Source organism: Gorilla gorilla, chromosome 2 (assembly GCF_029281585.2).
Source record: "Gorilla gorilla gorilla isolate KB3781 chromosome 2, NHGRI_mGorGor1-v2.1_pri, whole genome shotgun sequence".
NCBI classification, from domain to species: Eukaryota; Metazoa; Chordata; class Mammalia; order Primates; family Hominidae; genus Gorilla; species Gorilla gorilla.
Window position 1 is genome coordinate 23,185,755 of NC_086017.1, and position 14,095 is coordinate 23,199,849.

General features: G+C 50.8%; 1 protein-coding gene across 1 annotated transcript in view; it reads right to left on the bottom strand.

Moving 5' to 3' along the window:
- NUP210 (nucleoporin 210) overlaps positions 1-14,095 on the bottom strand; it is a 103,944-nt gene that overhangs the window by 56,855 nt on the left and 32,994 nt on the right. Inside the window, exons 6-12 of the mRNA XM_004033649.5 lie at positions 13,027-13,159; positions 6,311-6,469; positions 5,659-5,727; positions 4,410-4,516; positions 3,245-3,385; positions 2,458-2,595; positions 657-812 (exon numbers count right to left, since the gene is read on the bottom strand). Of these exons, the coding sequence (XP_004033697.3) occupies positions 657-812; positions 2,458-2,595; positions 3,245-3,385; positions 4,410-4,516; positions 5,659-5,727; positions 6,311-6,469; positions 13,027-13,159 (903 nt within the window). The remainder of the gene's footprint in view (positions 1-656; positions 813-2,457; positions 2,596-3,244; positions 3,386-4,409; positions 4,517-5,658; positions 5,728-6,310; positions 6,470-13,026; positions 13,160-14,095) is intronic.

A 14,095-nucleotide genomic window follows, 5' to 3' on the forward strand; every position in this document is an offset into this window, starting at 1 on the left:
TCCCCAATACTGTAAGAGCAGGCTGCAGCTGGACTCCATGGGACACCCCTTCCTGCCCCAAATGAAGGAATAAAGGGGCTGAGGTCAGAGCACCAGGCAAGTATGGCCTGGGGTCAGTGGCCACAGGTGGGGCTGGCAGAGGCTCAGCTGTCACCACCGCCACCTGCCACCATTGTGAAGTGAGATGGCCCCATGTCACTTAGGGCCAAAAGCCAGGTGTGGGGACCTGTGCAGGGAACACCTGCCTTTGTACCCAAAGGTGAGTGAAGGGAGAGGAGTCTGGCCTGGTCTCTCGGAGCCTGGTGGTGCCCTTTCACTGTGAGTTTACAACCCAGTGCTTGGTGGACCTTCCAAATGGAGATTACTATCTTTCAGGTCTGGGGAATTTTCTAGAATGGCTCTTAGATTATCTCCCCTCCAGAAACCCAGCCCTGTGGACACTGGCCTTTCTGGGCCCATTGTTGGCTGGTGTGAGACATCCTGTCCATCTTCCTGACATGGCCGTGAGCTCCTAAGGGAAGGGCTGGGGCTTGAGCTCCAAAGTACAGGACCCAAGGTTGGGGGTGTTTCTGAGTGAAGTCGAGGCTTGCTCAGAGGGGGCAGCTGGAGACCACCATCCGAGCCTCCCAGGGGGTGTCTTGGCCCTGAGCTCTCACCTTCATCTCACCGAAATGGAGTGGGTTCTGCACATCATGTGCCTGGATCACACTGAACCCGATGTCACTGCCTGTGGTCATCACGCCCTTGACAGTAACTGTGGCAACCAGGTAGCTTGACGAAGACCAGCTGAAGTTCCCACTGCCACCGTGGGCCTGCGGAGGAAAAGCCATCACAGGACCGGCCACCCACCCTTAGCCTGCTGGGGAAGCCAGAGGGTCAGAGACACGTGCGTGTGCATGCACATACTCACACTCATACACATTTATCCTCACACTCATGGGTTCACCCATGCACACACTCACCATTCACACTCACATGTACAGCTACTTGCCCATTCACTCACACACTCACCCTCACACTCATGCTCACTTACCACTCACATCCACAGTGCACACCACGTACACCTACTCACCTGCTCACACACTCATTTACTCTCATGCTCACATGCTCACCACTCACACCCACAGTGCACACTCATACACCTACTCATTCGTAAACACGCTCACTTACATTTACCTTCACACTCACACTTTCACCCACTCACCATTCGCACCCACAGTACACTCACATACATTCAAGTACTCCCACCAGCTTATCCTCACACGCACACAAACTTTCTCACACATACGTACATTCACACATATATACTCGCACCAATACACTCAAACACATACACACTCTCACAGGCTCTAAAACACCTGTGGCCACTTCCTCACTGACACACAAGGTCGATGCCCACAGCAGAGAAAAATGTGGTATCAGCTAGGGTCTGGCTAGAGGCTCCCCCTGCCCTCACCCTCTTTGTCCTGTCTCGTTTCTGTCCTCATATTCTGGGGACCTCGAGACTGATGCACACAAACACACATGCCCATGACAGAGGCCCCAGAACCTGGTGGCACCTCCCAGAGCTCAGGCTGGAGTGGGACGAACCCTTGGTCACCGAGCCAGTTGCAGGATGCTGCCTCCCTGACCAGACACAAGCTCCCAGCACACACCCCTGCCCACTCCTCATTGTCTGCTGGGAGGTCAGTGACTGCACCTCTGCTCCCAGACCAGAGGAAACAACCCCAAAACCCAAGGGGCCAGGATGGTGACGCACCTGAGCAGAGAGCCGGTGCCAGTGCACAGACAGGACACCTGTCACCACTCCATGGGACAGCAGGACTGATGTGCCCTGCACTGACCACAAGGACTCGAGCCCTGTCTAAGGCGAGTTCTGCTGGCTACTGCCAGGTGGAAGCATTAAGGTCAGAGCAGTGATACATCCCATGTGATGAGGTTGGAGATACTTATCCCTTAAATTTTAATGTTTTCTCTAAGGGTGTGTATATATATAATGCTTTCAAAAAAGATTTTTAGAAAAATAAACGTTAATGAAATTCAAAACTGTATTCCAGGTTTTCTTTATTCTATTTTTTCTCTCTCTTTTTTTTTTTTTTTTCCTTTTTTTGAGTAGAGATGGAGGTCTTCCTATGTTGCTCAGCCTGGTATCAAACTCCTGGGTTTAAGCGATCCTCTCACTTCAGCCTCCGAAAGTGCTGGGACTGCAGGTGTTAGCCACCGCACCCTGCCTTATTCTCAATTTTTTCATTGTTGGTTTTTGTTGGTTTTTTTCCTAATTACCAGAATGCATTGCTATGATGGAAACCTCAGGAAACAGCAGAAATCATAAAGACTGTGATTTAAAATTCTCCACGACCACTAGAGAGTAATACTAAAAGTAATAGAATGGACAAAAAGCCACAATCCCATGAAAACACCAAAGGAATGCACGCAGAGGTGAGGGGTCTCACGTACCTTTATTGTGTACTGATAGGCACCCGTCTTTGGTTGCCACGGAAATGTCAAGATGCTGGGATACAGGGTGATCGGGATGTGAATTTCCACCTCCTGCTGGTTCCACACAGGCACCTGTAGTATGTGGACCCCTCCATCCTACAAGGGGTGAGGGTGCCACACGTAACCATGACAACCATGTCATCATCAGTCTTTCCCAGTCACCGGACCCCCACCCCTCCCTGGGGATTGGGCCACAAAGGTGGATTTGGGGGAAGAGTGGAGAGGAAGGTGCCAGACACCCTGCTGCCCTCTCGTTCTCCACGGGGATGGTTTTGTGAAGTGCTTTCTGGAAATGCTGCCTGACTGAATCCTCAGGGCACCCCGGCGGGATGGATGTGGTGTCCCCCTCAACTTTACAGATGGGGAAACTGAGGCTTGAGAGCTAAAGCAGCCCGCCCAGCCCCCAGAGCTGAGGAGGCCGACTCTGGCAGGAGTCACTGTCGGTGCATGGGCATTCCTTCCTGTTACAGCCTGCTGCCCCTTCCAGGCCAGGAGGCCTTCTGTGTGGGGTAGGAAAATGGGAACACCCAGGCCAATTTTCCAATCAGCAAAGCTCTGCTCCCTAAGGCTGATGGGCTCCTTAAAGACTAAGGAAAAAAGAACCCAGGATGCAAGTAGCCCAAACAGGAAAAGGGATGCAGGTGGCCCAACTCCCTGGGACTCATGGCCCTCCTGGGCTGACACTTCTGCCTACAGAGGGTGGCTTCACAGGACAAGGCACGACGTAGGGGAGACACCAACTTGCCTGGTCCACCACAGAGGTGAGGGCCGCGTCAATGGCCGTCTGTCCCCTCTTTAGTGCCCTGATGCGATGGTATGACCCATTCTGGGAGGACGAGAGCACCTCGAAGAACTCAGCAGGAAGCACAGTTTCAATTCGGATGTTCTGGAAGGTGAGGCAGGACAGGAGAGAGGTGCTTCTGGGGTGACTCCAGAAAGTCAGAATTTGGGCACGAAGCTACAGGACTGAAACCAGCAGCCAGGCCAGGCCAAGGGGCCCCCTGGGGCTCAGCAGCCTCCACTAGCAGCAGACGGGTGGGCTGGGCCCTGGAACAGAGGTCTGATCACTATGGCCTTTGTCCCCACCGAGGCCACCCTCCCTGCATGGCCTGATGACCTGCGCTTCTATTTCATCCCCCCGTGTGGCACCTGGGGCAGCTTGGAGCCTACCGAGGTCTCAACAAGGAACCAGTAAATACAAAAAAAAGGACATCACGTCCCCTACAGCTAACTGCAAATGGTGACCATCCCGGCCCTTGTTTGATAACATGAGCAAAGCAATGACTTCTTCAAGGACACCGAGAGGAACCTTGCCTTTTTCTTCTAAAACCTCCAACGCCACCTGAAGGGCCTGGGGGTGCTCACTGACAAGCCTGGAATTTCTCACAGGGGACAGAGAGGCAGCCAAGACTCCTGCACATTTCCTCATCTGTCTGACACCCCCTTCCAGAACCAGAAAGTGTGCTGAGCTCGGCCTCTGTCATGCAGGGTTCCAGGTATTTCTGGGACCCAGTATGGAGAAAGCCAGGACGTGCTCCGTGACTCTCTGCAGGGCAGGAGGAGAATGGATTCTCTGAGGTCTCCAGCTTGGGGAAAAGGGGGCGGGAGAGTGGCGGGCAGAGACCTCCTCCCTATCCTCCTATCCTGGAGCCCTGCCGCTGTGGCAACCTCTGCCCTCCAGCCCAACAGGGGCTCTGCAGCTGGGCCAGTGTGCAGGCTCACAGGCTCTGGAGATGCCCCGGGATGCCTCAGCACTGTTTCCTACAGACCCGGGAGCGCCACTAGAAACAGGACCCCTCCTCGGTCAGCCTGCATGGGGGCTCCTGTTGCTTTGGGGGCTGCTCTTCAGCAGCTGCGTCAGACAACGACCCCACCTCATCCCCCCAGTCAGGACCTGAACAGTAACTCACGTCAGATACATAGACCTTGTTGCTGAACTTGTCAAAAACTTCGATGGTGATTTCATACAGGCGGCCGGTCTCCAGCACCCACCTGTCACCAGGGTGAACGGTGAACCCTAAAACAGGCAGGGGGAGCCTGAGCACTCAGGCCTCAGGGGCAGCAGGGTGGAGGAGGATGGGACCACCACCCTCAGCACAGGGGCCCTCAGCATCCACGCGGGAAGCCCCCCTCCACCCACCTGCAGGCCCCACACCACTTACCTGGAGGCCCCACACCACCCACCTGGAGGCCCCACAACTATGGCCCTGGCCTCCTCCACAGAGAGGGACCTGCTGCTGAGCAGCGGAAGTCTAATGCCACCTTCAGCCCTAAGTCCTGAGCTGACCTCGCCAGGACCAACCCTGGACTCATCCCACTCTGTCTGATCAAGGCTCTTTCAAACTCATTCCCGTCCTCAGTGGGTCTACACTCAGAATCCAGCAGCTCTGTCCTCAACACACAGCAGGCCTACGCTCTGAACCCTTGGCAGGTCTACGCTCTGAATCCACAACAGTTCTCTGCTTTGAACTCTCAGTCCTGAGCTGACCTCGCCAGGACCAACCCTGGACTCATCTCAGCAGGTCTACACTCTGAAGCCTGTCACTGAGCACTCTTGACATATGAGTCATCCCTGCCCTCCCAGGTTCTCAGTCCCCTCCAACACAGGATACCACAGCACTCTTGCTGTCCCCTGGGAGGCCCAGTGTACTTTTTCACTTCCACGCCATTGTCTAAGCAATTCCCTCTGCCAGGACATCTTCCCGCAAAAGAAGCTCTGTCTGAGAAAATGCCTGCCTTCAATATCATCATCATGTTCCTCCCCTCCCTGCTAAGGTACCTGCCTACTGTCATGTCACCTTAGGGTCCCTCTATAATTGAGCTGACACTGGGCCCCAACCTCTAAATGTCCATAGCAATGGTCAGGTCTGGGCAAAGCTGTGGTATGAAAACCAGGAGGGTGCAAGCCCCTCACCACTCTACCCGGTTCTGTTTCTCTCCTTGCTGAGCCTGCCGCCTGCCTGGCTTGGCTCATTCTATCTATTTCTACACCAAACAGGGAAGGGCTGGTGAGTGCCCTGGGCAATGGTGGTCATAGCAAGTGGCAGAGCTGGCCAGAAGGAAACATTTTCTGTGGAGCTATTGCTTCTTTTCTATTTTTTAAACTCATATAGTCACAACTGAGCAGCATCCATGAGGGCCCAGGAGGCCCACACTCACCTAGGTATCCAGGTTCGACCACGTAGATAGTGCTGTTGGGTAACCTAGAAGCACCTTGCATGCGAATACCTGAATTTTTAATTAAGGGGCAAGACATATGACAGCAAATAAACCAGCTGGCTGGCCAGTTTCAGCTTGGCTCAGAATCCTGATCATCAAGACATCACATGGAGAGAAGAAGAGGGGATGAAAACTCCCCTGGCTTAGGCCACGTAGAGCAAAGGCACTTTTCAGAATCAAAGGCCACACTGCGCTTGCCACACTAGCAAAGGGGAATCTCTGTGAGGGACACTGGAGACCGCACAGGACACAACAACAAGTCTGGGGCATCAACACTCCATTATGCTAGTATGGAAACAGCCCCCGCCAGGCCCCCTCTGAGAAGGCTGCAGGTACTGGAGAAGTTTCCGGAGACGAGGAATGACACTCAGCTCCTGCCATCACCTCCCACCGCTGGGAGCCTCTGGGGTGAGTCACCCACAGCCGTGAGCAATTCCACTCAGCAGTGCTATTTCAGTTCTTTCTGATTTTCAGACCGTTGAGGGGAAACGGCTATTTTTAGCCCTGCCGAGCTTTCAGGGAAAAAAACGACTTGACTTCCAAACAGCAGCTCCGCCATGCCTAAGAACACACAAGCCCAAGAAAAGGATATTCCTGTGGCCAAGGACGAGGCTGCTCTGTCCCAGCTGCAGTGCAGTGACCATCGACGTGTCCTGGGCCAAGACAGCCACCGGCCGGGCTGGGTCTCCTTCGGGGCCCGGGATGCTGTTCTGAAGCTGCAACTCATACTGATCGGAAGGCATGGAGAGTTCTGGCCACCAAGAAACAAAAAATAACAGGGAAAGAGAGAGCAAAGACAGGAAATGTTAGAAGCCAATACACTCCCACTGCCACCCTGAATCTCTGCACCCTGCTCTCAGTACAGCTGACGCATTTTCTTAATTGTTTTCAGTGCTTTAAATTTTAATATTGTTCTGCATGCTGGTGGACAAAACTGACACTCCATGAATTTTCAGAGGCAATCAGTTTTTCTGTGACTGCTGTAAGCTGTTTAAAAAAAAAATTAACCACAATCTATTTGCCAACTGCTTGGAGAATATTAACATTATGCCATTTCTGAACATTGCAAAGTGAACTCTTTGCTTTTACGTAGAGGGGGCTGTTTGGGGGCACTGGGGTTCTTGCTGGTTCCGTCCAGCCTCTAGGGGTTTCCCAAGAAGCTCTGGTCACTGGTCTCCCATGGGGTCTATAATTGCAAACAATGAACCCTGCTGCCATCCTCACCAGCTTCAGTGTTCCCCTGCCCTTCACACCCACTTGGCAGAAAAATAACTTGCCCAACGTGGGCTAGGATGGAGAAGAGTTTCCCTGAGAAGTAACAGTTCTATAAAGTGAGCAACATCGATGTACATCTTCCTTGCCCTGTGGGCAGAGACCACAAGCACTTCTGACAGCAATGGTGACTGCTGAGCAGGGATCAAGATGCCTCAGAACAATGAGGTGTCTCATGATCACATTCCCTCATATCCCTCAATAGCCCTGGGAACACACTACTGAGAGCCACATTTTGGGGATAGGGCACTGAGGACATCAAGATGAGCAGCCTGCTCACCATTGCGCAGCTAGTGGAAAACAGAGCTGGCATTCTGATCCAGAGAGCCTGACCACTTTCACATTCACTCTCCTAAGTCCGTGGAGCTTCCTAACCAGTCACCCATTCACTGTCCCCACAGGTGGGACATTCTAGCCCTCCAGCAAGAGAAGAGAGAAGAGGACACAGGAAATAGCAGACAACATCTCTGCTTGGCCCTCCTCTCAGGCCAGCTCAGGGCTTCAACACCCCATAGAGGGTGCCAGGTCAGGACTCCCAGAGGAATTTCAGCTAAAGCATGTTTCAGAATCTCCAGGGATTCTGATGAGAATTCTAAAAGAGAGGAAACTTGCCTGGCCCTTGTCCTGGGTTATTTTTCATGTGATCTAATAAGTATCAAATAATTTTCACTAGAACATTGGGTCCCCAAAGTGTGGTCCCTGAACCATCAACATCACCTGGAACTGCAAATGATGAGCCCCATCCCGGACCTGCTGAATCAAACTCCAGGGCTGGGCTCCAGCAAGCTTTGTTTTCACAAGCCCTGTAGGTGATTGTGATGTAGGCTAGAATTGAGAATCCCAAAGGGAATGCACAGCCCACATCCTCATCTCTAATCAAGTGATTCTTGCAGATTATGTGTCTAGTGTTCAGAATATGGAGCAGTGAATCAAAGATAAATGTCAGAATAAAATAACACAGTTGCTCAATGAAGCAACATTACTTTATACTGATTAATGAAGCACTAGCTTCCTCCCTTCTTTACTTTAAAGTTTTCTAAATGAGTAAGGCCCTTTTGGGAAATGAAAATGCTTACATTGAAGGGGACTTACATAGCACAGATGTAACCCTCCTTGCAAATTCTAAGACTGAAAATAAGGAGGATTTTGTGACAGACTCCTTAGATACCTCTTTTTCTTTCTTTTCTTTTCTTTTCTTTTTTTTTTTTTAGAGATAGATTCTTACTATGCTGCCCTGGCTGGAGTGCAGTGGCTTTCTTAGGTGCAATCACAGCTCACTGCAGCCTGGAACTCCTGGGCTCAGCCTCCTAAGTAGTTGAGACTACCAATGCACGCCACCATACCCGGCCTTAGATACCCCCTGTATCCTGGAACTCACTCCTTATAAGAGACACTGAATGTGGAAGTCTTCGCAGATATTAAGGGCACTGCCCAGTTCCTGTCTTTGAATTACTGGGCCAACAACAGAAAGGCGCTCCTGAGGCCCCAGATCATCCCTGCTATCATCTGCAGGGGGTGAACAGCTGCCCTTCTATAGGTCAGGAAGCCCACATTCTTCTAAAAGACATGATCTCTGTCCCCTGCTGACCCTGGCTGATCCCCCCAGATTTGTTTCTGTCAGCGCCCCCACTCCCGGACCTTGCACTCCACGTGAGCTCCAGGGATGACCATGGAGCTCCTGCGGAGCTGGGTCTGAGTCAAGGATGATGGAGAGCTCACTCCCTGCCTCTGACCTCAGCCCCTGCTCAAGCAGCCCCAGATACATTAGTTCTGAGCAGCCACAGTTAAGTGCCTGCCAGATTCAAAGTTCCTTCTACAACTGAGTCTCTGACACATGAACCTCAGCCCAACACATGTGCATGCTATTGGTTTTGCAAACCTAGTACATTTTATTTCAGTAATTCCAGCATTCTATCCACTCAAGTTCTCTTCAGATACTGATTCCATCAGCCAGCATGCCCTTCCCACATTTTTATTACATCTAACAACTTGATCACAGTGGCAGTCATGTCTGCAACCAATCCAAACACCAACAGGACTTAGGACTAAGGACTGGAGATGGAGACCACGGCTCCCACTGGAAGCCCATCCTATAAGCAATACAGATGCCCTGCTATAAGCCTCAGGAGCCTGTCTCCTCCACTCACAGGCCTCACTTGCAGACATGATGTGACTGACTGTGCTCCACCTCCGCTAGGCTGTGAGCTCCAGGAGGGCAGGAACCGGGCAGCCCTGCTGACCACTGTGCACCCAGCACTTAGCAAAGGGCTGGCACAGAGCAGATGCTCAGGAAATGTATTTGCAAGAAAGGGAGGAGCCAGATAAAAGAAGAGAGGCAGACATAAAGGAAATAAAAATACCAAAGAAGAAAAAATTACTGTAAGGAAGGAAACCCAACAGAAAAGAAAATATAAAGAGTTAATCTGCAGTTATAGTTATCGCATGTTAATGAGCCCATGTAACTGTCATCCAACGCAGAATGCTCTGAGGCTTCCACAGGATGCCGGGCAAGACAGGGATTTGCTGAAATTCAGGTCCCCTATGAAGACACCATTCCCTGACTTTTCTGTCTAGCAAACCTGCAAAAACCAACATAGTCATGTGAATTATACCTCAATGAAAAAACAATCCAGCTAGGCTGAGCATGGCAACTCATGCCTATTATCCCAGCACTTTGGGAAGCTGAGGTAGGAGGGATAACTTGAGCCCAGGAGTCTGAGACCAGCCTGGACAACATAGAGAGACCCCATCTCTATTAAAAAAAAAAAATTAGCCAGGCATGTGGTGTGTGCCTGTGGTCCCAGCTACTCAGGGGTCTGAGGTGAGAGGATCACTTGAGCCTGGGAGGTCAAAGCTGCTGTGAGCCATGATCATGATACTGCACTCCCAACATGGGTGACAAAGCAAGACTCTCTCTCAAAAAAACCCCAAAATAATTCATCTAAAAGACTTAGGAGTTTCCATTGGTGTGTCTTGTTCACAGTGAAGTTTTGCTAGCTCGGCTCCTCTCAGTTTTGCCAAAACATCCAACTGGAACCTACTGCAGTAGCATCCAGTGCCATCAATCGCACAGGAGTGTGTATTTCTGGAGTACTTTCACATCTCATGACATGATGAAAGGGAGGTGGGCCCTGCCTCTTTCCTTTCCTGTCCCAGGGCATCTTTCATGTGCTCCAATTCCTTGATGTCTGTGGCAGGAAGGTCAGTGACCAAGCTCGTAAGTTTTCTAGGTACCTTGGGAGGTGCAGTTCCTCTGGGCTGTGATACCTGAGCTAATTTAGAGTGAGCTCTTATTTTTCTTTTTTTTTTGAGACAGAGTCTCACTCTGTCGCCCAGGCTGGAGTGCAGTGGTGCGATCTCAGCTACAGTAACCTCCTCTGCCTCCCGGGTTCAAGCAATTCTCCTGCCTCAGCCTCCTGAGTAGCTGGGACTACAGGTGTGTGCCACCATGCCCAGCTAATTTTTTTCTGTATTTTTAGTAGAGACAGGGTTTCACCATGTTAGCCAGGATGGTCTCGATCTCCTGACCTCATGATCCGCCCGCCTCGGCCTCCCAAAATGCTGGGATTACAGGTGTGAGCCACTGTGCCTGGCCGAGTGAGCTCTTTCTAAAGTCAGCCCATCCCCTCTTAACTACATGGGCTCTGCTTGCCCAGCTGGGGCAGTTTCATGCCCCATGAGTCCCATGCAAATGGACCACCTCACCGCTGCCCTGGGAGACTGTAAGGCCCTGTTTTTGTTTGTTTGTTTGTTTTGAGACAGTCTCACTCTGTCACCCAGGCTGGAGTGCAATGGCGCAATCTCGGCTCACTGCAACCTCCACCTCCCGGGTTCAAGTGATTCTCCCGTCTCAGCCTCTTGAGTAGCTGGGATTACAGGCGTGCGCCACCACACCTGGCCAATTTTTGTATTTTTAGTAGAGGCGGGGTTTCACCATGTTGGTCAGGCTGGTCTCGAACCCCTGACCTCGTGATCCACCCGCCTCAGCCTCCCAAAGTGCTGGGATTATGGGCGTGAGCCACCACGCCCGGCCGGCCCTGTTGTTATAATTAGCTTTTTTCTGGGTTTCCTTTGGGGAGAAGCGGCAGAGGGAAATTCCAATTGATCCTACAGGGGTGATTAAGGCCAAGGAGCCCAACAGTTTTGTGAGCTTCAGGTCTTCTATGCCTCAGTTTTCCTCATGTATGAAACAGGGTATTAATGAAATCTACCTCATAGAGCTGTTGGGTTATATCCAGGCACACAACTGTAGTCCCAGCTACTCAGAAGAACTGAGGCAGGAGGATGGCTTGAGGCCAGCAGTTTGAGATCAGACTGGGCAACATAGCAAGACCAAATCTCTAAAAAATAAAATAAAGTAACTTTAAAAAGAAAAGCACTTACAACTGCCCAACACCGAGGAAATGTTCAGTCATGGTTAGGTGCTGTCAGCAGTGACTGGGCTCTCCAAGCGTCTTCCTTCAGGCCGTAGTGCCATTTCTTGATCAGTGTTCATGGATAATTTTATATTTCTGAGACCTCCTGTTTGTGCCCTCTGGCCTTTCAACACGCTTCCCCTTTGCATTCTTCCTTAAGCTGCTGTCCTCAGAACTCTACCTTGGAGCCTCCTCCCCTTTCAGAGTCTCAGAAAGCCACATCTTGGACTGTCCCTGTCCTAGAATCTGCTTCCCTGAAGTCAGGTAAACATCGGGCTCTGACCAGGACACCCATGCTTGGCTTCCTACAAATCCTACTGCAGGCCATCCTCCTGTTGACTTGACATCCTACTGAAGGGCAGATGCTGCTTGCCCAGAATCAAGAAACATGAGTTTGCTTCTCTTCAACTAGGACCCCCTTGCCAGAAAGAACTGGGCCCAAAGGCAGGAGCGCCTGTCTTCAGTTTCTTTGTCCTCCTGAGAGAAAGGGTTCTGCCACACAGGAATGACCAACCAGATGACTGCTCTCAGTTGAGCAGGACTTTAAACAATGCAGCACCTCCCATCAACTGGAGACACCACTCAAGTTGCTCTTATGCTGAAGTGTGTATCTGCCTGCCTCTTAAGTGACACCCTGTATCACAGGTGGAACCGACCTACCAACCTGGCAAAGTCACCTGACTGAGGCCCTCGGATGGACTGGACCTGAGAGCTCTTATGCCCATGACCCTTCAGGTCCTATGCTCTGGATGTTAAACATACACAGCTTTGAACAAAATGATAACGATCCTTAGGAGGACTGGCACTCCATTAAGAACCGTCACTATCTAAACACAAGTACACAGTACAACTACACTCCTATTGATTCATTTTGTCCTCACAGCCCAGGCAGAAAGGCCTCAAAGCCTCCAATGAGAAACAGCCCTGGAGAAGGGCAGTGGCTTGCCCAAGTTTGTTCAGTTGTCAGTTGCAGACCGGGGCAAAGCCCAGCTAAACACAAAGCCCACAGCTCTGGACTCGCTGCCACTGAAGGGGCATATACCCCAAAGAATTTGAAAGCAGGGACTCAGATATTTGCTCACTATGTTCACAGCAGCATTACTCACAATGGCCGAAAAGTGGAAGCAACCCAAGTGTCTGCTGATGGATGAAATGGGTAAACAGAATGTGGTCTATCCATCCACACAATGGAGCACTATTCAGCCTTAAAAGGGAAGGGAATTCCAGCCCTTGCTACAACATGGATGAAACTTGAAGACATCAGGCTAGGAAAAAAGTGATATAAGCCAGTCACAAAAAAATAAATACTACATGATTCCACGTACATGAGGTACCCAGAGTAGTCACATTCACAGAGACAGGAAATAGAGTGGTGAGTGCCAAGGGCTGGGAGACGGTGAAGGGGAGTTAGTGTTTAACAATGCAGAGCTTCAGTTTGGGAAGATGAACGAGTTCTGTGGATGGATGGTGGTGATGGCTGCAAAAGAGTGTGAATGTACTTGATGCTACCTGATGGAGCACTTAAAAATGGTTAAGATGGTAAATTTTGTTACATGTATGTAACCACAATAAAAAAAGGAGGAAGGAAGCATCTGTCATGATGGCAGAGCCAATGACACACCTGTAATTTTCCCTTGCCTGATCTTCTGCACCTTGTAGTGAATGGAGGTTCCCACCATCAGGTAGACGTCATAGGCCGGGTTCAGAAGGATGTTTTCCAAAATCAGCAGCCTGACTTCTGCAGGGCGTACATTCTTGGCATAAAGAAAAGGCAGACAAAGTGAGGTGCGGACAGGGAATGGGGAAGTGGTGGTGTGAGCAAGAGAAAGAGATGTTTTAAACATGGGAATAGGGAAGTTAAGAGGAAAGAAACAAGATATCTTTCCCAAATCCTCACTTTCAGAACCCAGAGGTCCCAGGGGAGCTCCATAAGTATAGCAGGCACCCAGAAAAAGGGCATTACCCAGACTGAGCCCTCACACTGACTGCCCATTGTGCATGGTTTATCTCTATATGAAACCATGATTAAACTGGAGTAAAAGAGGAAAGCCAGGGTGAACTCTAGGGATGCTATGGCCACCGGGAGCTCAAGTTCTCTCCACACAAAAGCCCAAGGTCCAGGGAACTTGAGAAGCCCCAGGCCAACGTAAAAAGCAGGAGAGGCATATGCTGTGATGAGCCCTTGGCTGCTATTCCTTGGCCCCTTCCCCTGCCCGCCTTTCACCCCCGACCTGTGACCTCCTGCCTCCTCAGGAAAACCTGTGGGCAACTTCGCAATGGGAGAAAGATCACTAGGTGCCCTGTCTAGTGCACCCTTAGGTACTGGATTCTCCAGAGGCCTGCACCTTTCATTGTCTTTGGCCTGTTTGATGGCAGTGTACATTGTAGAAAAGCGACAACAAAGCAAATGATTCTTGTCCACAAAAACGCAAAAACATTTCCTCAGGTGAAGGCGCAGCTGACTGCCCTCCTGTGGGTGTGGGCATTCTACATTTTTCTGAGTTCAGTTCAGCATGCCTGGTGTCCTGTGGCAACCCTTTGGATTCTCCTTTAAGTCTGCTGTCACAACTGACAGCCCTCCTCACTTAACAACTAGTTAATATCTTCAGTGTGTCCAAAACAGACAAGTGTATTGGGCACCACCATGGGCAGGGCTCTGTGGCGGCTGCTTTCCAGCACGCAGGCAGGGA